The 23176-nt window shown below is 39.9% G+C and overlaps 1 protein-coding gene across 9 annotated transcripts in view; it reads right to left on the bottom strand.

The window, feature by feature from the left end:
- Nucleotides 1-23176, bottom strand: part of SMARCAD1 (SWI/SNF-related, matrix-associated actin-dependent regulator of chromatin, subfamily a, containing DEAD/H box 1) — a 79399-nt gene that overhangs the window by 30268 nt on the left and 25955 nt on the right. For 7 of the 9 annotated variants that reach the window (XM_007063001.4, XM_043545174.1, XM_037896874.2 and 4 more), the window contains exons 6-9: nucleotides 18728-18819; nucleotides 12160-12249; nucleotides 11143-11227; nucleotides 8267-8664 (exon numbers count right to left, since the gene is read on the bottom strand). In XM_007063001.4, the coding sequence (XP_007063063.1) occupies nucleotides 8267-8664; nucleotides 11143-11227; nucleotides 12160-12249; nucleotides 18728-18819 (665 nt within the window). Of the gene's footprint in view, nucleotides 1-7629; nucleotides 7987-8266; nucleotides 8665-11142; nucleotides 11228-12159; nucleotides 12250-18727; nucleotides 18820-23176 lie in introns of those variants that run through there. The other 2 variants (XM_037896878.2, XM_007063002.4) reach the window with 2 other exon arrangements.

Raw genomic sequence — 23176 nt, 5'->3', positions numbered from 1 at the left:
ACTATAGTTTTTAAGAGCTTCAGAAACATCAATAAATATATTTGCATAACACTATCAGATGAAGGAATGCTATCCACATTTCACAGAGGGAGAACTGAGGCACAGAGATTAGTGTCAAAAGGATCCACTCTGGGTGCCCAATTTGAGACATCTAAGATTGCTTCTCTTGTTTTTTTAAGCCAGCCTTTCACATTACATAGAATTTATAAGTTCAATGTACAGCTCCCGCTGAGTTTAACTGCAGGTGTTAGTGTTTGGTGTTTTTGCAAATTAAACCACACAATCTCACATCAGGCACCTGAACACAAAAGGAACACAAAATGAGTGATCACCTGCATAAAGGTCAGTTTAAGTGATTTGACTAGCACTGCACAGAAACTCTGCAGGAGAAGCAAAGAGAGAATTCAGTTTTCCAGGGCAACAGACCTATCAGACCATATTTCTCTTCCTGCAATCCTCTGCCTCATTCACTTCACATCTTCTAACTCAGGGGTGGGCAAACTACGGCCTGCGGGCCGAATCCGGCCTGCGAGCCGTTTTAAGCCGTACTGCGAGCTCCCGCTGGGGAGCAGGGTCTGGGGCTTGGCCCCGCTCTGGCGCTCCAGCTGGGGCACTGGGTCAGGGGCTGCACCACGCGGCTCCCGGAAGCCGCGGCATTGCCCCGCTCTGGCTCCTACATGCTCCAATGGCCCCCTCCGGCGCTCCCATAGGAGCTTCAGGGGTGGTGCCTACAGATGGGGCAGCATGCAAAGTTGCCTGGCCGCACCGCCTCAAAGGAGCCAGAGAAGGAACATGCCACTGCTTCTGGGAGCTGCTTGAACTAAGTGCTGCTCGGAGCCTGCACCCGAGCCTCTCCCCAGGCCCCAACCCTGACCCCACTCCTGCTCTCCAAACCCCTCGATCCCAGCCCACAGCACTCTCCTGCACCCCAAACCTCTCATCCACAGCCCCACCCCAGAGCGCTCACCTGCAACCAGAGCCCTCAATCCCTCCCGCACCCCAACCCTAATTTTGTGAGCATTCATGACCCGCCATACAATTTCTATTCCCCGATGTGGCCCTCAGGCAGAGAAATTGCCCACCCCGTTCTAACTTTTGCAACCAATGATTCATGGTCCCTACAAACAACAGTCTCTCATTGCTACATAACCCTGATTCGTTTTCAGAGTAAATTAACCCTGTGCTCTCAATGAGGCAGAGATTGTGTAATCATGAAATTGAAGACTAGCATATTGCACACACACAAAAGGGTAACTCTCTAGGTTTTTCTTCTTAAAAAGCAAACAAATTCCACCATGTGGGAGCCTACTGGTCACCTCTGCTATTTGAGATGAAGTGGTAACTGATGCAAGTAGCAGGTTGTCATCCTCAATACGGACCAGCACTAGAATGGGACGAAACACTTTGCCAGTGGGTTTCACAAATATTTATTGACAGCAGAGGAATGGTGAGACTCAGGAATCTTGGACTCCATTTCAAGCTCTGCAGGGGTGTGTACTCTAGTGGACCCAAACAGCTGCCTATACCACAGTTAAACAGCTGCTAAGCCATTCCAGCTGACTCAGGCTACGCCAACTGTGGGTTTTAATTGCCATGTATGCATACCCCGTATGTCCCCGTTCCAGCTGCTCATGCCATTCTCTTTGCCCAGCTGGTTTCAGTTCTCTTCCCACACCAGGGCTCTTCATCCAATCTGGCTCCCTCTCCCACCGCACTGGTTCTCAGTCCCAGACTCCCATGGCTCCCCATGTGATACCTGTTCTCCCTACTTCATTTCCTTCCTAGCTGCTAGTCCCAATTCTCCCCATCCTGTACCAGCTCCGGTCCAGCTCTTGTCTCCTCTGCATTCCAACCAGGGAGCTTCCACACACATATCGTCTTGGTCCAGCAAGGGGGACACTAGAGCACAGGAGAGGCAGTCTCCCTGGTCTCAGTTCTGGTACCAAGACCCAAACTCGATATGGCTTGCAGCAACCCGGAATTGCAATGGGAGGGAAAGCCTGTTCGGCACCAGGCTAGAGTGTACCCAATGAGGATAAAATGTTCAGTGAATTCAGCTGCTAAAATAAGTCTCTACTGAGTATGTGCAAACTGCAATATTTTGTTATAATTTGGTCAACTTTGGGCAGATTTTCACAGACAGCGCAAAAGGCACATCCCTGAGACAAAGTCACCCCATGCAAAATTTCAAATCTCTCAAACCATAGGATCGGTAGAGCGTTTCAAAGAAAAGATTGTTGGAATATTTTAATATGGGCAAAACAATGCAGTTTTCTTTAGCCTCATTCTTGGAATTTTCCAAAACGCTTCAGCCTCAGATAAACATGCAGCATGAAAATTTTAGCCCAAACAGTTAAAGTTCAGCCAAGTCATAAGCAACTGAACACTCGTCTTAATGAGAAATGCTGGGTAACCTAAAGAGGTGATTCCAGCCCAGACAACAATTTCCATCAGAAATACATCTTACTACAAATTCTTGTTGGAGAATGGTGACAGTTTCCAATTCATCTGTATTAGTAACAAAAATTCTAATTTAAGTGCCACAGATGTGCAATGACACTGCAGACTCCTGTCCAGATAGTGCCAGATCCTGCAGATATGTACTTCTATGGTTAGTGCTCAGACCATCAGTGGTCACATAACTTTCAATGGAAATATTCATAGTAGCAAACACTAAAAACTCAGTACTTGTGGGATTGGGACCTATGTTAAATTAAGAATAGAGGATAAAAATATTAAGAGAGTTTAGGTTTGAACTGGGCTAGACAAAGATGAAAACAATAAGAACAAGAGGTTGCTTGGGTGAAGAGAGAATGTTTTTGAGGTTAAACAAGTTTCCATTCTTTTAGAGTAAAAAATTAAGATTATTTGTATTTTAACTTTTGCATAGGGCTGATTTCAGAAAGTTATGACAGATATGGCATACATATTAAATACAGAGTTAAGGGAAAGTTCATTAAAAAGAACTCAAAATATTGAGGGTTCCAGAAAATTCTTGTTACGCAACTGAAGTTCCCAAATACACTAATTTCTGTTCAAATAACTCAATGCTCTGACCAGCTCATTTGCTTGAACAGTTAACAGTGGAAAGTTTTAGAAGACTTTACTTCCTCCAAAAATAAAGGCCTTTGTAGCATTTACTTCAATAGGACCCAATGAGAACACAAACTATTATGTGCAGCTTGAGATCTTTCTTGGCCAATATATACAATAGTGTTCACATTCAAAAGTTCTACTCAACACCTCTTCTAATTACCACAGTCACGCTGAAAGCGAGCGCATAGATGGCGGTGATGGGCTTTCAAATTAAAATTGTCTTTAATTCTAAAAATGTCAGAACAGTTTGTTCACAATGGACTAACCCCATAGGATGACATCATCGTCCCTACTCTGGCCAGGTAAAAGGGCAACAGCAGTGTTAAGGATACCTAAAAAGCTCAGTTCTGCTTGCACAGATACCAAATTCCTACTGCACAGATACCAAAGAAGATCTTAAGATGGCCTTCCAAGGCCCCCTTTCAAACCCTAGCACTAGGGTTGCCAGTTTTGGTTGAACGTATTCCTGAAGATTTCATCACATGACAATCTTTAATTAAAGATTTATCTTTAAATCCTAGAGACTCCAGGCCAATCCTGGAGGGTTGTCAACCCTACCTAACACAGAGGATGATATGTCAGAGGCAGGGCTGGGAGGGGCATGCCAGGGCACACAGCAAGTGACCCAAAGCACACAGTCAAGTGACCCATATGGCAGCCTCAGGGTACTACCATAATTTAGACAGGTCTCCAGGGCTGTCTCAGTTATGATGTGGGCTATTCCAGCCAAAAGAACAGTGCAGGCTCAGATGGGGTGCAAGGGATACTTAAAGCCACCTTAGCCCCAACCACCTCAACCCTTGGTCTGCAAATTTTGTGTTGTGTCAGAAACACAGCACAGAATCTCACTCATTGCCTCCACTGAGATCCTACTATAGTGGGCTGCGATCAAGTAACCTTATTTTACCGGCAGTTTGAATTATCTGAGAAAATGTTATTGACTTTCACATTTCCGCTCTCATGTTCTATAAAGACAGATTCACAGACTGGTAGATTCTTAGGCCAGAAGTTACCATTGTGACCATCTAGTCTCACCTCACACAAGCCATAGAACTTCCCCAAAATAATTCCTAGATCTGATCTTTTTAGAACAACATACAATCTTGATCTAAAAATGGTCAGTGATGAAGAATTCAACACAAACCTTTATAAATTGTTCCAATGGTTAATTACTCTGTCAGTTAAATATTTAAACCTTATTTCCAGTCTGATTCTATCTAGCTGCAACTTCAGTCATTGGATCACATTATACCTTTCTCTGATACACTGAAGAGCCCATGATTAAATATTTATGCCCCATGTAGGTACTTACAGACTATAATCAAGACACCCCTTAACCTTCTCTTTGTTAAACTCAATAAATTGAGCTCTTGGAGTCTGTCACTCTAAGTCATGTTTTCTAAATCCATTCTCGTGGCTCTTCACTGAACCCTCTCAGATCTATCAACATCTTTCTTGAACTGTGGGCACCAGAACTGGACAGTATTCTAGCCATGGTCACACAAGTACCAAAGATAGAGGTGAAATAACCTCTCTGCTGCTATTCAAAATTCTCCTGTTTACACATCCCAGGATCGCATTAGCTCTTTTGGCCACAGTATCACAATAGGAGCTCAGGTTCAGCTAATGACCTACCATGACCCCCAAATCTTTTTCAGTCACTGCTTCCCAGACTAGAGTCCCCCATTCTGTAAGTATGGCCTACCCTTTTTTGTCCCTTGATAGATACGCGGACATTTAACTGTATTACAACATAGTTTGCTTGTGCCCAGTTTACCAAGATATCCAGATTGCTCTTAGTTAATGACCAGTCATCTTCATTACCTATCACTTCCTTAATTTGTGTGTCATCTACCAACTTGATCAGTTACGATTTTGAAAGCATACTGAAAGACTATGAAAGCACAGTCTGTATTGATCACTATTATAGTTAATGATACTTAGAAAAAAAACTAAGCAGAATGACAAAAAGCATTTTTTAAAACAAGGAGCAAAATACAGAACAGATTTTGATACTGCGCAGATTATTTAAAACATTTGGTCTTAAACCAAATTTCAATCAGCTGCATTTTGAAATGGCCATACTAAGATAAAGGACATTGTTAAGAGAAATACACATTGTCCTTCCATAAAAAGCCACTAATCTACCAGAACAACAGGAAGACAATATTCAAAAAATCTTGAATTTGGAGAGAAAGTGCTGTAACTTTCTGAATTACTGGCAAAATATATTACAATAAGTTTATGCACATTTCTTTCACCCTGCCTTGAACTGAAGCACACACTAACATGGGTTTGAATAAAACAAATTAGAAAAACTGTATATTCAATATAGTTGGAAGATTAAAAATTAATCGGGAGAAAGTTTTCAGTTAGCTACATTTCTGATCATAATTTATAGAACCTTCAAAAATCTGCAACAGGAAAAAAAGATGAACAATACAGACTACAAAAATCCAGCAATTCCCACAATTGAAGAATAAAGTAACTTTACCAACAATTTAAATATTTGCTAAGTACTAGGTGACCCAGACATGCATACTCCTTGATTAGAAAACATGCATCCCAATAAATTACATTCGCCAGTATTTTCACGACATGAATGTTCCTACAGTTTAAAAAGTCACAAGGACTTTAATGTGAAAGTATCAACTACATAAATAAAAGTAGGTACCTAATTAAAGTTCCAAGGAAATATTCAAGTTGTAACTTAGCAGAATGACTATTTGAATGAAATCCACCTTGACAGTGATCCACATTACCCCAAAAGTACTATTAGATGGTTTTCTTTTAAAATCTGTAACTATACCCTTGTAGATGTCATTAGTGTGAGCCAACTTAAATGTTTCCACCATAGTAAAGCCTTGCTTTTATGAACAGGGACACCAACTTTTTTAGGTTTAATGCCACTTCTCTATGGTTCTACTCCATATTGTTTGTACATATTTAATATAACCATATTTACCATTCAACTGCCTATACTTTCCTTTACATATTTAACTACCTCCCCTTTAATGAATGAGAATTATTTATTCCAACACATTTTTCACTATTATATCCTTATACTTTCTACTTTTCATCAGGAGAAATAGCTATATAATCTGCCTCAGCCATTAAGATTCAATTTTAAGTAACTTCAAAATATTCCTAATAGTTACAACAATCTGCATTTCCTTGACATACTGCATTTAAAGATTATTGTCCAGTACAATGCAATTAAGATGCTGATTTTTCAGAACAGAAAAAAGCATTCTTTTAGAGCTGAGACTTGGTTTTTCATAGAATAAAACCTTCAATTCAACTCTCAGAAAATTAACTTTTCCACCTATCTCTAATACAGCAGTACTCTTGGTAACTGAAATGCAAGCCTTCCTATAGTATGCATTTATGAAGCTTTTACTACAGTTTTTGGATATCTATTGTAATACACTGCTAGCTCTTAACCTTATCATTTTTGGTTTACAAGTTTTTTTTTCCCCTAATACTGTACAAGCAAGGATAATTTCTAATAGTCTACCATGTATTTTACATGTGAAAAAGTTTGGAGAAAAAAATCTTGGAGAGTGGGCTTAGTTTTAAATTTTTAATAAAAAAGAAATATCCAAATTGTTATATTATTCCAATTTATTAGTTAGTAGGGAAAGTATTGGGTTGCTGAATACTGGTTTTTTTAAAAAAACAATTAAAACTATATCCCTATTAAACATCTGCTAAAAACTAGTTTGCTGTATCTTAGTTACATTTTGGGCATATGGTTACAGCAACTATAGAAACATGTTAGTGCTGACAAAGGCAATCTATATGAAAGAAATATTTTCAATTCAATCAAACAAGCCCATACAACTTGATTCTGTTAAAATATTTTAGCAAATAGAGAGGGAGAAGGCAGCCCTTCAGCAAATACTTTTCCAAAGAATCAGCTCAGGCAAAGCCCAACAAGTTCGGAAAGGAACAGAATTATGACAGATGTTCTTTAAGAAGCCAAAGGCTTCAGGCAAAACGAATTTCTTTTGCAGCATATTTGTGAAGCTGTACTTCTATATTTTTTGAATACTTTATGACTTATGTGATTATTAATGTAATTTTCTGAAATATCTGATCCAGATCTCACACTTTTATGGTGTGAAATATTTGCACAAAAAATAGTGCAAGGTTACACTGTATTACAATGTCTTCCTCTTTAAGTATAAAAAGATACCGTTTTTAAAAAACAACTCATAAAAACATGCACACAATAGACTTTTTTTTTTAAAAACATACTGATGAAAAAACTATATCAGTTATCTTTAAAAGGGCCTGTAAACATATTTGCTCCAAAAGCCGGTGCCATCACACAGTAGATTAAGAAAAACTTTTGAAATCCACAACGTTTCCTGCCTGAGTGCTTCGAATTTCCTATCACAATGCTGCACAGATCAGGTCTGATGTCTTTCACCTTGTTGCAACACACAAAACTTTAAGCAAACACACACATTATGGAACACATTTGAAAATAAATAAAACTCAGTAAGTGACAGTACGTCGCGTACTTACCAGTGACTGATATTTTCCCATTCAGTGATAGTATGTCTTTTAGGTTTCCTGATGCTTTTTACCTTTTTGATTAAAAATACAGCTGACTGCTACAATCCTTAAAATGGCCGCACTGCTTAGCCAGCAAAACCATGCTAGTGACTGAGTTGCAATATTAAAAGAAAAACAGAACAAAACATTTGCTTCTCCTATGGTGAAGCTTAAAATATCCATGCTAGCATCTTCAATCATGGAGCTACCTTGGAAGTTGCTGCTGCTCAAAGTAGCTGCAGTATAAGTTCTGCTACATTCTTGCCTTCTGCATGGTTTTTCAGCTAAAACAGATCAGAACAGGCGAGCAAACAACTCCTTCCTAAATGAAAGCTCTAATTTCTTCTTCTGCAGTGAAATGAACCAAGTTTCTATGCTAAAGAATGAGTGACAGTATTGCCAGCCAATCAGCTTGGGTTTTTCAGGAAAATCGCCCCTTAATTCATTCAAAATTAGGTCATATGACACTATTTGAAATGCTATTGGCTTAAAATGAATATAGTGTTTTAGCCTAATCAGGATAAGGCCACCCATCTATGCCTCCCTAGACTGAAGATACCTTGACTATAAACACAGTAGTAATATTAAAAAAAGAATGCAGACTTACCAGAGCTTCCCAACTATTAAAGGGCCGGTGCTCCGTTATCTTCTGAGCCTTTTTCTGAGAACACTGAGGAATCAAAGTGAGTTCACCAAGTGAAGCATCTTGCAGGAAGCTAAGTATTTTAGTTTTGTAACCATCCTCCATCACTTCATCACCACTGCTGTAGTCCTCATCAAGGGAGCTACCACCTTCTGAAGCTGACTCGTATTCTGAATCTTCTGTTTCTCTTTTAGTCCTCCAAACCCCTTTTTTGCCTTTATCTTTTTTCCTAAAGCCATTCTGAGCTTTTGCAGAAGATTTCTGTTTCACCTTCACTTTAGTGTCATTATTATAGTGCTTTTTACTATTTGTGGAGACTTCGTTCCAACTAGAAACTTCACTTTTGGAAGGATATTGCACATCTGCGTATGTAATGTAAAAAAGTAAATGACAAATAAGATGCATTGTTCAAGAGCAAAAAACCTTCAAAAGAACTGCTGCTTTTCAAAATAAAGGCTCATGTAAATGCCAGCACTCTCCTCTGCTTTATATATAGAACGGAACAAATTTCAGTTTACTAACTGTAAAACTTAACTCAATCTGCCTTTGGAACCTTTCCCTGTATATTTAGAAAGATGTAACTACCACAGCAAATACAAAATCATCAAGTAACTGGAATCACAATGAAGACTTAAACCATAAGATCAAAACACTTCATACAATTCTAATTAAAAGTCAAGTAATTTCAACTTGTTAACTATCATTAATATAAATTCAGAGTATCTATATTAGTAGGACTTAAGTTACACTGCCAGTCACGCAATGATTTAATTAACTGCATCAAGGCAAAAATGGTCAAAATTGTAATATGTATAAAGCAACCTTTCATACTCGAAGGAATCTGACTCAAAAGTTTGATTTTAATGTAATAGTTTTCCCCTGCCCCCTGGAAAAAAAAATGATGATGATAGAGTAAGCAAACAAGCCTGATTTAACACATGCTTTCACCACAAAAAAAGCATAAACCTAGTCTCACTTTACTACATCTCACAGCAGCATTTCGGGCGGGACACCAAAAACATGCAAACGTTAAGTAACTTGAGCAACTAGAGCTTTTAAAACCAAACAAAATGTTTTGGGGTCAGTAATGGACTTCTGATCTTTTATAACCCTAATCATGTTTTCAAAGAAAATAACTCATTTTTTTGTTAAAATAAATAATTAGTCCTTTTTAAACAGAAAACAGTCAAGGTGTGGCCTTTTGACCCCTCAATTTAAAAATATACTTTAATACTATTAATACTGTAATGTCTATTCTCCCGTCTACCTATGCTTTAGGTTGATAAATCCTAAGTAGCTCTTTTTCCTACTAAGGAAAGGCAATGAGCAGCTACCTTTCAACACTGATATCTTCATCTCCATGCAAGAGATCATGTAAAAAGCACTATCCTGTCCCAATGATTCTTCGAGAAGCACACTTAAAGTACAAGTTATTACATTCATACACAAACCTATTATAGGTTGTTTCCATAATATATACAGCACATTTATCCACCTATCAGCCTATAGCGATCCAACAGCCCATCATATATTATCTAAACAAACAAATTATTTTGTTGTGTTGATACACCCGAAGATACAGCCTCTGTAATCCTGGGAATAAATTCTCACCACTCTTCCTGGAAGCAAGTGCATAGCTGCGCATAATAAACATAATATGATCCTAATCTATAATTTTGATTCTGTATTTTTCCCTCATATTTTACCAACATATTCTGCCAACAATGAAACATGAAAACATAAAAATTCTTAAACAGAGAAAATTATAGAAATTGCCTAGGGAGGTTGTGGAATCTCCATCATTGGAGATTTTTAAGAGCAGGTTAGACAAACCTGTCAGGAATGGTCTAAATAATAGTCCTGCCAAGAGTGCAGAGGACTGGGCAAGATGACCCCGAGAGGTCCCTTCCAGTACTATGATTCTATGAGAACTAGAGTAATAAAAGACCTGTGTAAAATAGCCTTTTGCATGTGTGAAGTCTTGTTTCTGTAGCTCGGCCTTGCCTTTTAAAGAAACTCAATTTGGAGATTTTAATCACATCACCAATGGACTTGATTTAAAAAGATACATTTGTTTATGTATTTGTGACATACATATTCTAACGGGAACACAACCGAAATGATATTTCATTCTGTAAGTTCTTCGGATCAGGAATAGTCTCTACTTTTGTACAGTAGCAAGCACACTGCAGTTTCTGAGTTTGACTGGTGCTTTCTGGCACTACTGCAATATGAAAGAATTAAGATATCTGCTCACATTAAATATGGGATATTTCCTTTGTAATAGTCTGCAGATTTGTCAGTGATGTAATGCTTATTTCTATCAAATCTCATGTACTGGTATTTCACTGGACTTTTAAGAATATTTTTTGCATTATTGCACCCTAAACACAGTCTCAATATTACTTCTGTGCTAAAAGACTTCTTAAACAGGATAGACTTATTGCCTTGAGATTAGTACTTTGTGAACTACTCAATTCAAAAAGAATCATGTTTGATGTTTTCTTATCACAAACATGTTTTCATATTAACGAATAGGGAGTTATGCTTATAAGTGCAAATTTGCACTTGACAAACCAATATACTTGCCCTAATTTCCACATAAAAAGGCATGCAACTCCATAAAAATAGGATGCAAATTCAACATATAAACTTTCTTTTACGTTCTTTTCCTCTCTTTCGACCCCCCTTAAAACTGTTTTTGCTCATCACTGCAACTTTTAAGATATTATCTTAATCACTGTCAGGACTGTCTTATTTAGACATTGGGGAGATGTAAACTTCTGACATCAGTTATTTTATTACAGAATAAAGTAGACTGTAAATCTATCTTTATTTACCCTGTTGGTCTTCTGCAAATACTTTTAAAGACTCCAGTGCTTCATGAAACACCCAGTTATGTTCTTGAAGTACATCTTTCAGTTCCTATTAAAACAACATTTATTATCTCACCGTTATGCAAAAAATATATTCTTTAACAATTAAGAACAAGAGCAACACTTCTCAAAACAAGTATGGGATAAAGCCTTTGATTAATCCATGCGTTTATGCACAGGATGCATGATGCGTACAAAATATAATGTAAATAAGCACCTATTTTTTTAAAACTGTTCCTGACTTCAGTTATCGCCCTATGATGCAATAGGTCTTCTAATTAAAGTTAACAGTATTCTCGATGAAAACACAAGGAAACGCTGTACACAAACTTCAGAATATTGCACAACATCAACTTACCATCTTCCTAATAGATAGTATACTTGATCTTCCACATTTAAAATATAAAACCACTAAAAGCTGACTGAATTCTCTACTTGACTGCTGATCTACTTCAGCTCTTTATACAACCATCAGTTTCTAATCATTCTTCCTCTAAAAACCACGTATCCCACGTAATGGTCTATACAGATAAGCCTACTCCAGTTTAAAAAAAAAAGTTGAATTCTAAAAACAACATGGATATTTTAATGATAAAATAATGTAGTATACCTGAATAATTTTCACATACATTCATCCTGTGAGTCAGACGCTCTGGTCTGGCCAACCAATGCTTAGGGCAGGACCAGAGGGTGGGCCAACAGGATTTACATATTCTAAAATATGTCCAATTGCCTACAGTCTCAAGAGACCATGCCAATAGAAGCAGCAGAAAGGTGTTCCTGCCATGAACCCTTTCCCTAGAAACACTGCTTGTGCTCGGGTCACTTGGCTGGCTCCATGCCACCTAGAAATTCCCCTTAGCCAGGTAAGTGGTTAAGCGGGTAGAATGGGGCTTAAAATCTGGTCCTGTGCACTTATTACATTTTTATATACTTATATAAAACAGTAGGTTTGTCCCCAAAACACACACAATAGCTTACCTCTTTATCCAAGCTGGGAAATTTATTTTGCAGTTTCTTTACAAGAGCTTCTTGCTTTTCCCATTCTTTTTGAGATTCTGCCCCTTCTAGCTACGGTTCAGAAAAGATGTAGCAATTTTAGAGATCATTTCACTTAATGCATCATAATACTACTACTCAAACAAAAATAAAATAACATGCCTAACTTTGCTTACCTTTTAAATAGTCACCCTTTGAATGATAAAAACAATGTGCAGAAATATCTGAGCTGTGCAGACAGAAATAAGTGACTAATACTGTTTTCTTCATTTATAACTGTGTTCAAAATTAGACAAAACCCTCCAAGAACGGTATAGAAAATTCTTAGAGTACTGAAAGAGGAAAAAGTTTGAATTCAATAAGAAATAAAAGACATCAAAAATTTTAGGTTCTTTACCAAATTACAATAAACGGATCTTGGCCAACTTAAAATCATTTCAGTTCCTCTTTAAAAAAAAAAAAAAAAAAAAAAGAGTGGTTTTATATGATCTATATGGTTCTTTAACCAACAGTGCTCAATCAAGTTGATTTTTTTTTTTTAACATGACATTTTGGAGAAAATAATTCAGTCTTGACAACTCTTCTTGTAGAGAGGGAAAGGGAAGGCAGACATGGTTAAAACAACTGAAACAGCCAATTACTCCAGTGAGACAGATTTTATGCAACCCACATTGTTATCAATGGAATTTTGCACATTAAAAAATGGCCCTTTAAAGCCATTATGAAGTTCAACCTTGTGTCAGAATTTTGGCAAATGTAAAATCTCAGGAAATGGAATATCATATGAAGGCACAACACAATTATACCAAACCCTGATAAAAGATTTCCTGACAAAAGATGTCCAACACAGAGTCTAGTATAATTATAGCTCCTACCGGTTTACAGGAAACAGGGAATGTGGCCTAGCAATTAAAGCTCATAAATAGGAGCCAGGATTTCCAGATTCTACTCCCAGTTCTGTTATGGACTCACTATATGATAACAATATAAAAAAAATCAACATAAGAACGGCCATACTGGGTCAGACCAATGGTCCATCCAACCCAGTATCCTGTCTTCTGACAGTGGCCAATGCCAGATGCCTCAGAGGGAATGAGCAGAACAGGTAATCATCAAGTGATCCATCCCCTGTCTCCCATTACCAGTTTCTGGCAAACAGAGGCTCAGGACACCATCCCTGCCTACCCTGGCTAGTAGCCGTTGATGGACCTATCCTCCATCAACTGATCTACTTCTTTTTTGAACCCTGTTATAGTTTTGGCCTTCACAACATCCTCTGGCAAAGAGCTCCTTCCACAAGTTGACTGTGCATTGTGTGAAAAAATATTTCCTTTTGCTTGTTTTAAACCTGCTGCCTATTAAGTTCATTGGGTGACCCCCTAGTTCTTGTGTTATGTGAAGGAGTAAATAACCACTTCCTTAGTCAATTTTTCCACACCAGTCATGATTTTATAAACCTTTATCATATTCCCCCTTAGTGGTCTCTTTTCCAAGCTGAAAATCCCAGTCTTCTTAATCTTTCCTCACACGGAAGCTGTTCCAGACCCCTAATGATTTTTGTTGCCCTTTTCTGTATCTTTTCCAATTCCAATATACCTTTTTTGAGATGGGGTGATCACATCTGCACCCAGTATTCAAGATGCTGGCATAGCATGCATTTATATAGAAGCAAAGTGATATTTTCCGTCTTATTAATCTCTTTCCTAATGATTCCCAAAATTCTGTGTGCCTTTTTACCTGCCGCTACTCATTGAGTGGATGTTTTCAGAGAACTATCCACAATGATTCCAAGATGTCTTTACTGAGTGGCATTGGCTAATTTAGACCCCATCATTTAATATGTAAAGTTGGGATTATGTTTTCCAATGTGCATTACTTTGCATTTATCAACATTGAATTTCATCTGCCATTTTGTTGCCCAGTCACCCAGTTTTGAGAGATCCTTTTGTAGCTCTTTGCAGTCTGCCTGGGACTTAACTATCTTAAGTAGTTTTGTATCTGCAAATTTTGCCACCTCACCATGTACCCATTTTTTCCAGATCATTTATGAGTATGTTGAACAGCACTGATCGCAGTACAGACCCCTGGGGGGACACCACTATTTACCGCTCTCCGTTCTGAAAACTGACCATTTATTCCTTGGTCTAGATGAAGTTGTGATCTGATCTTCACACCTTGTATCTCCCAGCCCAGCCCAAAGATAAGATCCAGAGCATGTCAAACAGCAGCAGTGAAGCCAGCAAAAGTCCCAGTCCGTTGGTGACACCATGAGGTACTGAACAAAAACTCAAGGAATTATGGTTCCAGGTCATTTCAACATCCACACCAACAGCAAGTCTTGATGACTTCAGCGTCAAGGTCAAAAAGGGCTCAGCTCAGGGAAAGATGTAGGACATTAGGTTACTTCTACATCAGCAAGTGGGGGACACCACACAACGACTCCAAATATGGGGTGCGGCAGGGCCTACAAAAAGAATAACCAGACCTCTCTACCATCCAGATCTCATTGGTGGCTCAAGTGAAGTTAAGTGACCAAGTGGACGAAGGCCAGCAGCATTTTCTAGCCAGCTCTGGGAATCACGTGCTTAAGCATATTTTTAGATCACATAAGCACAGTAGGGAAGCTTCTTTAAAACTCACCACATCAGTCAGGCCAATGTGCAATCCCTTCTCAGCAGAGGCCAGGGACAGAGCTCGTGACAGACCAACTCCCCTTTCACCTGAGGTGAAGGTCACAATCAAGCTCACAATGCAGCTGCCTAGCAGTATTAGCAATGGTACGCATGTACTGATGAATCACCAGACATACAGGCAAATCACCTTACTTCTCTCTCTCATCTGTAAAATGGTTATACTACTACTTACCTATGTGTCAGAGGTGTTATGAGGCTTAATTAATGTTCATGAAGACCTCTCAGATGTTTAGCTGCATGATGCTAGAAGCTACTGAATTGCCCAACAGTAGTTGTCAGCTCACCTGCTAGCACTCCTGCCTATGGAGCACATGGGTCCCAGGTTAATAACTACAGTAACATTTAAAATGAACACTTAGCAAGTCCAGGTACTGCGTCTAGTTTCTAGTACTAATTAGCAAACCAAGGTAAGTGGTAGCCCTTAATTTGTAATTCTCTCACCTCTGTTCATTTAAGTTGAACACAAATATTTTATGAAGGCTTTTTGTGAAACTGGTTAGAAAAATTCAGACAATTTTTTTGGTGGAATTTGATTTATTGAAATCAAAATGTTTCGTAGAGATTATTTAATTTGAAGATTCTAACAGAACACTGCCCACCAGGCAGGTTTCAAAACCCAGCTACCGGGTTTCCTTTGGAAGCCTGCCCTATCTCCTGCCAGCTCTCCAGCCCAGCTCCTCAGCAGCCTGGACCTTCCAGGCTCATGGCTCCCCAGCAGCCCACCTGGCAGGCTAATAGCAATGCAGGAGCCTGGAACCCCGGAGTCCCATCTCCTAGGCTTGCTAGCTCCTTGCCAGCTTGGGCTCCCAAAGTCCATGGTTCCAGGGCAGTCTGGCTCCATTCCATTTTGGGGGAAAAAAAAAGTTTTTTTTTCCCCCCCCAAATCAGAACTAAACCAGATTTCTCAATTCAGTAGATTCCGCTTATCAGCAACCTCTCAGTTACAAGAGAAAAGTTGCTGTTTTCCAGAAGTTGCCAATAAGCAGAAGGTACTATTTTCAGGGGGATACACAGACATGAGTGTAGAACAATGATGCATTGTACAATGAATTGTTTATTAACTTTGAGTTTGATACAATGTTCTGAAGAAGAAAATCAAAAGTGACATACAGAAATGGATATATTGTATAGTGTACCACAATGCTTAGAGCAGATGTAGGAAATCTTAGGTTGCCATAGGTCACAAAGACTACAGTGGCACACAGTTCTATCATGACAAGCATTTAAAAAGCACCCAAGAAAACTTACTATGTGTGTCTAACTGTAAATACAGTGCAGTTCAGACTACAGTGTTCCTCATGTGTGTCACAGAGTAAAGCAGCACAAAATTTTACTATATTTCATATACAAAAAACTTTAAGAACACCATTTGTCCACTGTTGTTTTCTTCATACAGTTTGCCACCTCCAACTGTAAATCCTTCTCAATTTTGCGTGCAGCCTCGTAACCACTCTCAAAGCTATGATTCTGGCATATTCTGCAGAAAACGTCCACTGCCCGTAGCTGTTGTATAAGTGAAGGCTCCGCAGGTTTGTCATCCCATCCACTGTTCACTTGTGCCTCAGCCTGTAGGCACCTGACAACCTCTGCCGTCTCCACATTTGGCGTCAGTGAACTCACCTTCCATCTCCAAATGACTGTCAAACTCAACAATGGCCTCAAATTCCTTTGCTGTTAGACTGTCAGGAACTGAAACGTCGGCCAGCACATTAATGTCCACTAAGCCAGCATTTTCTGTTGTTCATACAAACCCTCCCTTTCTGAAGCAGTTTTGAACAGTCTTCAGGAGAACAGGAGCCCATGACTCCTTAGCGAGATGAAGTGCATCAGAGGTTTTTTTTGGCAACATCCACTACTCGTAGATGTGGGTCAGCATAGAGAGAGGCCATGATGCGTGCATTAAGACAAGCATGGCAGTGACCTTTGAAGTTTTTAATGACCCCGATCTCCATCGGCCGCATGACGGAGCCTTTTGTTCAGAGGCAAAAATTTTAACACGTGTGATAGCTCCACATTAATTGAATGAGCTGGGCAATTATCAACCAACAGGCAGACACAGCAGTCCTGTAGTCGCAACTCCCTGTTCCGGTTCTCTAAGCACTCTTCAAACAACACACTTGTCATCCAGGCATTGGCTGAACTTCTGTAGATCACGGGCACCTTTAAGTGGTCCTTAAGGAAACAACGAGAGCACTTGCTCTTTCCAATCACCGTAAGAGACCCTTTCTCTGTCCCATCCATGTTTGCACAACACAGCACCGTGATGAGGTCCGTAGCTTTTTTCCTTCCTGCAAGCCCTTCTTTAAGCATACCAAGCAGGCCTCTTTCAGGAAAGCCTCAGTAGAGGAGACTAGTCTCATCAGCACTGAAAATATCATGAGGCTGGAACTCCTCTAGAAAGCTAGGTAAGGCATCCACCCTCCATTCATTAGCCACCAGAAGATCAGCATCTTGATTCTTGCCAAGTTCCTTATGCTGAATGACATTGTGCTGGGCTTTCCACCGACAGAACCAGCGATCCGCAGGGTTGAACTCCTTTCACTGCTCTGCTGCCAGCTGACTTGCTTTCTGTTTCAACATCAGCCCAGAGTTGAGCATCTTGGCCAAGCTTATGCTGAAACCAGAGCCCCAGGGCTTCACCAGCATCAGTCTCCTTTCCATTGCCTTGATCCTTGCGGCCTCTTTGTGCTGCTCCCATGCTCCTGTAAAATGTTACGGCTGTTCTTCAGAATGCATGAAACAACCAACTTTGAGACAACAAACTTCTCAGCTACTCAGATTTGCTTAGCACCAGGCTCACACAGGGCCTACAGAACCCAAATTTACTGGTGAGAAATAGGTTGAGAAATTTGGAAGCCATGGTGAATACATACGTGCTCAGCTGTGCATGCTCAGAGCCAGAAATCTGATTACAGGTAGGACCTCTCCTCTAAAGAACTGTTAGTAAGCAGCATGCCTCTTGTTAATATCTGAATCTCATTAACATTGATGTTGATAGGTGCGGATGTAATCGCTGGCAATATGTTGCCATTAACTAGAAATTGCTAATAATCAATATTGCTATTAAGCAGAATTTACTGTAACAAAATCCTCTGAAATGTAATTGCCTTTCTCCACCCAACTTTACTTTTAACAAAAGAATTCCTATCCTTGCTACACAACAGTCTAATGTCATCCTTTTGCCATGATACCGTGTTCTTTTCCAGGGTTTGGCCTGAAGATGGGATTGTAGAACTGTACATCAAATATATCAGATAAAAGATTGAATGGGTCACCTTCAGAATACAGCTCCTCTTTACTAGCTAAGGTTATTAAAATTACCCAAACTTTGGCTTACTGTTCCAAGTTCCTTGTAAACATTTCCCCACAACACAACTAAATTGCCATTTTATTTTATATATATCACTGTCCTTCCTCAGAGAAATTATACAGAAAAACTTAAGCAATTTCTTGATGCTTAACTTAGGATCTGATGCGGATGGACTCTGCACACCCAACAGCTTCCACTGACTTTTATGGGAACTGATGGTGTCGAGCACATCACAGGACTATGTCCTTAATTGTTGTTCCCTTTTTCCCATGACAATACTGCAGTTGGCACTCAGATATAATTCAATACACATAGAATATTGAAGCATATAATCTCAAAAAAAAAAAAAAAAAAAAAAGGGATCAAGAAATAACGAAAAAATTAAGTCAGGAGTGTTGTCAGAGACAAGGAAGCAGAGCTATTAACTCCAATGATGAGAGGTGTGATTTCCTGAGATAAGGCACTAATTCAGGAAGCTCCTGATGTTCCCAAAGCCATCAGGGATCAATTTATTTTGTGGTTGTAAGACAGAAAGGATTACACTTACAGAGTTCATTTTTTGCTTTTTTGAAATTTGGTCACCACAGTCTTCAGAATTGTTTGTGGGTGATTGGTTTAGTTTCCTTTTTCGGGATGCAGCTTTAAAAATATAAAAAAAAAAGCAGAATTGAAAATTACATCAATTAGAAATTCATCCTGAAACAGCAGAATCATTCAAATCAACATTACAGAAGCTACCAATTATGTGAACTTTGAGAAATATCAGATTTAACAAATGTGAGAATTTGTGTAAACACACCCATCCTTGTAATACAAAACAGCATAGGAACCAATTATTTTTAGGCAATATAGAATTAATAGGATTTTTACAACAGATGTTAAGCATCTGGGAGCAGAAGCAATCGAACATTCTATTCTAATATGGTGACAAATTTAAAAACCTATTCCCTTTGAACTATACTTTTCATCTTTATTAACGTTAAGAGGGTGGAATCAAATACTGCACAAAATTTAACAATTTGCTACACAGGAACTGGAGGGGCAGGTCCAGGACTGGGAGTACGGCCAGTGCTACCAGGCCGGGCCACGGTGGGGATGCTGATACCGCCTAAGGGGTCCAAGCTGCTGGACAGAAAGCAGCGTGGCAAGTGGCTGCTGGACAGCCTCAACTCCAATCTGCTGCCCAGCCCCAGCTACTGGCTGCTGGCCAGCAGTCCTGAGCATGCCACACCCCCAGGGCTGTCTGAGCCAGATTCCATGGGCCAGGCACCGCTGGTGAGTAGAGCCCTGCATGGTTATATCTGCATCTGATTCACTATCCGCAAAAATGGTCCGCGCATATGAAGCAGATATCCGCAGATTTGCAGGGCTCTATATATGAGAAACAGCGAAACTGACCACAAAGGGTTGTGAAATGTGCAAAGCAAACAGGATGGTAAAGAAAAAAAAATTGTTTCTCTCAGGAACACCAGTTGGGTATATAAAAACAGCCTGTTCAAAATACTAAGATGACAGTGTTCCATGAATACAGAAAAGTTACATATCACATCACTCAACAGCTATTTTGTATACAAAAGGAACAGAATGTTTCAAATACATTCCAAGTTTTTCTTCATAATATTTCTTGCATCTAATCAACAATTACCTTATTAATAAAGCAAAACTCAAACAGACTCCAGGTGAACAAAGAGTCCGTAAGTGTGCAATAGTGCATCAGTTTTATCAATGAAGAAGTTGCACCCCTTGAAAAAGTAAATCCTCAATAGTCGCTTGTACCTCCCTAGCAATCCCTGATGCCTGGAGCCCCAAGGATTTGCACATATAGATTGCTGTTGCCATAGATTTAGACATTATGTCTGTCATTTCATGTGCCACTTGCAGAGATGCCTATGCACCAAATTAACCCTCTAATTGTGGAATTGAAATCATCCCTCTTAGCCTCAGGAAGTTTGTCAATAATTCTTGCCATGGAGTCCAAATTAATGAAGTTATTTTTAGGTAACAATAGCTAGTAGTTTCCTATGTGCATTTGAAGGTTGGATGTTGAGTTTACCTTCCTAACAAGTCTAATTCTCTTGGGCTCTTTATCCTTGGGGATGAATTTGAATAGGCCTTGGCAAAATCTTTCACTGGCTGTGGTGACAAGCAGCCAGCCTAGTACAGATTATGAGAAAAATTGTTCAAATCCCTTGGAGGGTACATGATATCATTGGTCTTCTCTCTTTACAGTAACTCCTCGCTTAAAGACATCCCGGTTAATGTTGTTTCGTTGCTGATCAATTAGGGAACATGCTCCCTAATTAAATTAAATTAACATTTAAAGTTGTGCAATGCTCCCTTATAACTTTGTTTGGCAGCCGCCTGTTTTGTCCATTGCTTGCAAGAAGAGCAGCCAGTTGGCAGCTAGCTGGTAGGGGCTTGGAACCAGCGTGGATAGGCAAACCCCCTATCAGCTCCCCGCTCCCCTAAGTTCCCAGTGCAGCAACCACCCAGAAGGCTAGCAATTGCCAGCAGTTCAGCTGTCCCTCTCCCAACAGCCAGGTGGTGCTCCTTCCCTCTGCCTTGAAGCTCCTCTCCAGAGCCTCCTGCTTGATGTGCAGGGGAGAGAGGAAGAAGAGGACTAATGTCAGGGTGTCCCCCTCCCGCCTACTCTGGCCCCTGACTTACCCCTTCTCCATATAGAGCAGGGTTGGGGCAGGACAGAGCTCAGGATGGAAAGAGCTTGTTGGCCACAGCTGCTGTCTCAACTCCCTGATTTTTTTTTTTTTTTTTTTTTAAAAGGCAATGTACTTAGAATTGGGTCAGCATACTTAAAGGGGCAATGCACATCTCTCTCCCCTCCTCTGTCTCCCCACACGGTGTGTGTCTCTGTCTGCCATGCTGTCTCCCCTCCCTCCATTCATGCTGCCTTGTAGAGCGTGGGGCTACATTAGCAACAACATGTTAACCCTTGAGGGCTCAGCCGAACGCTAGTTCATCATTTAGCAGCATTTAGTAAGACATTCCCTGGGAAATATTCCACCCTCTTAGTTCACCACCTCAACCAAGCTTCACAATCATCATTGCTGTGTACAGTATTAAATTGTTTGTTTAAAACTTATAGTGTGTGTGTGTGTGTGTGTGTGTGTGTGTTGTATAATCATTTCCCCCTCATTCCAAATGTTCATGAGACTTTTCAGGAACTCATGTGTAAGGTGGCTTTTGCTCTGGGTATTCAAGCTGAGGTGGTTCAGGAAATTTTCATAAACTTACTGATATCTTGCATTCTGCTGTATCAAGGAAGAGTGTCTCTATCTATTAATTACTATATATATATATATATATATATATAGCGAATCCAATTTCCCCATAAGAATTAGTGTAAATAACGGGGGGGGGAGAAATTTTTTTCATCAGACAAAAAACTATAGTTGGATTCGCTTGACATCGTTTTGCTTAAAGTCGCATTTTTCAGGAGTTAAGCGAGGAGTTACTGTACTGCGGGAGTCAAAGTGGCTGGGGTCTACCTGAGAAGTTTGGCAGTATCTGCTAAAGTGGAATTAATAGGTAGAGACACTCTTCCCTAATACAGCAGAATGCAAGATATCAGTAAGTTTATGAAAATTTCCTGAACCACCTCAGCTTGAATACCCAGAGCAAAGGCCACCTTACACATGAGCTCCTGAAAAGTCTCGTGAACATTTGGAATGAGGGGGAAATGATTCAGATACTATGGCCTCATCGGGACAGGACATTTATCTATGCATAGGGATTTGATGTTTTGCTTCTGTAATAGCTTCCTCTGGTTCTCGGGTCATGACTTTGCTCAGTCACTGAACGGATAAGGGAGTCATAGAATGCTTTCCTGAAATAATGGATGCTCACGACCTCACAGAAGATGTCTCCCTACTGGATTCAGACCCTGAAAAAGAGAACAGACATTCCAGATGTAAAGGTGGAGCAGTATCAATCAGTGTAAAGAGCCATCTGGTATGTGCCCAGGATCCGGACATTTCTGGAGCCAGCACCAAACTCTGCAGTCAAGCCAAAAATCAACGATTGTGTCAATCCAGTACCAGGATATAAGTTGAGGTCAGCACTGAGAATGATATCGGGGCTGGCATCAAGGTTCTCAACTTCAACAGTGCAGAGTCCAGTATCAACAGATACAGGAAATCCTTGGCTGCGACATAAGGGTTGGGAGTTCGTACTGAGAACCCCGAAGTACACACTGCTGTCAGAATGGGTGACAGAAAAGAAGTCACTGGAAAGGAAGTCAGTACAGCAGGTACCAACCAGTCTCAACAGTACTGACGAACGGGGCTCTGGAGTCAACGGTACCGATAAAGCATAGATAAGTTCACAGTACCAGGCAGCAGCAAATCAAATTTCTCACTCTAACCTCGGTACCAGAGGACTCAGAAGGCAACCTATCAGACAAGTGGCATTGGCTACAGTGCTTGTGGATGTCTGAGAACCCCTTCTTTGGTCTCAATGCAGCCTTGAGTTCCGAAAGCCTAGAAGTTTTAGGGACATTCCAGGATGGTCCAGGTGAAAGGGAACAGCTCTTTTCTGAAGAAGACTTGTGCGTCTGTATTCCCCTGAGGTGCGACAATAAAACAGACAGAACTGGAGCACTGCTTTTAAAACATGAACTCTGTCCATTCTGACACGGTGTGGGTAAGAGACTGTACATGCAGATTTTTCTATGAGATTTTCCCTTCCTATACAACTCCCTGGACTTCTGAGTCCTCCTCTTCAATGATTTGCAGATGATTAACTTCTCTTTCACATATTCCAAGACAAATAAGGCATTTAGTAGTATGACTGACACCTGCATAACAGTCTCACAGGAAGGGCAATGTTTGAAGCCCAGGGATTCTGTGCTGAATCAACACCTCTGGGCTTCAGAAGAAGAGCAAACAAAAAGGACAAAGAAAAACTATTGTTATTCACACTAAACCTAACTAAGAGCTATTTACACAAGAATTTAGTGCTAAACCCTAAAAAGGAACCA

The sequence above is a fragment of the Chelonia mydas genome, chromosome 4, assembly GCF_015237465.2.
Source record: "Chelonia mydas isolate rCheMyd1 chromosome 4, rCheMyd1.pri.v2, whole genome shotgun sequence".
Lineage (NCBI taxonomy): Eukaryota > Metazoa > Chordata > Testudines > Cheloniidae > Chelonia > Chelonia mydas.
The sequence above is the reverse complement of the archived record's forward strand: the minus strand, read 5'-3'. Positions and strand labels throughout refer to the sequence as shown.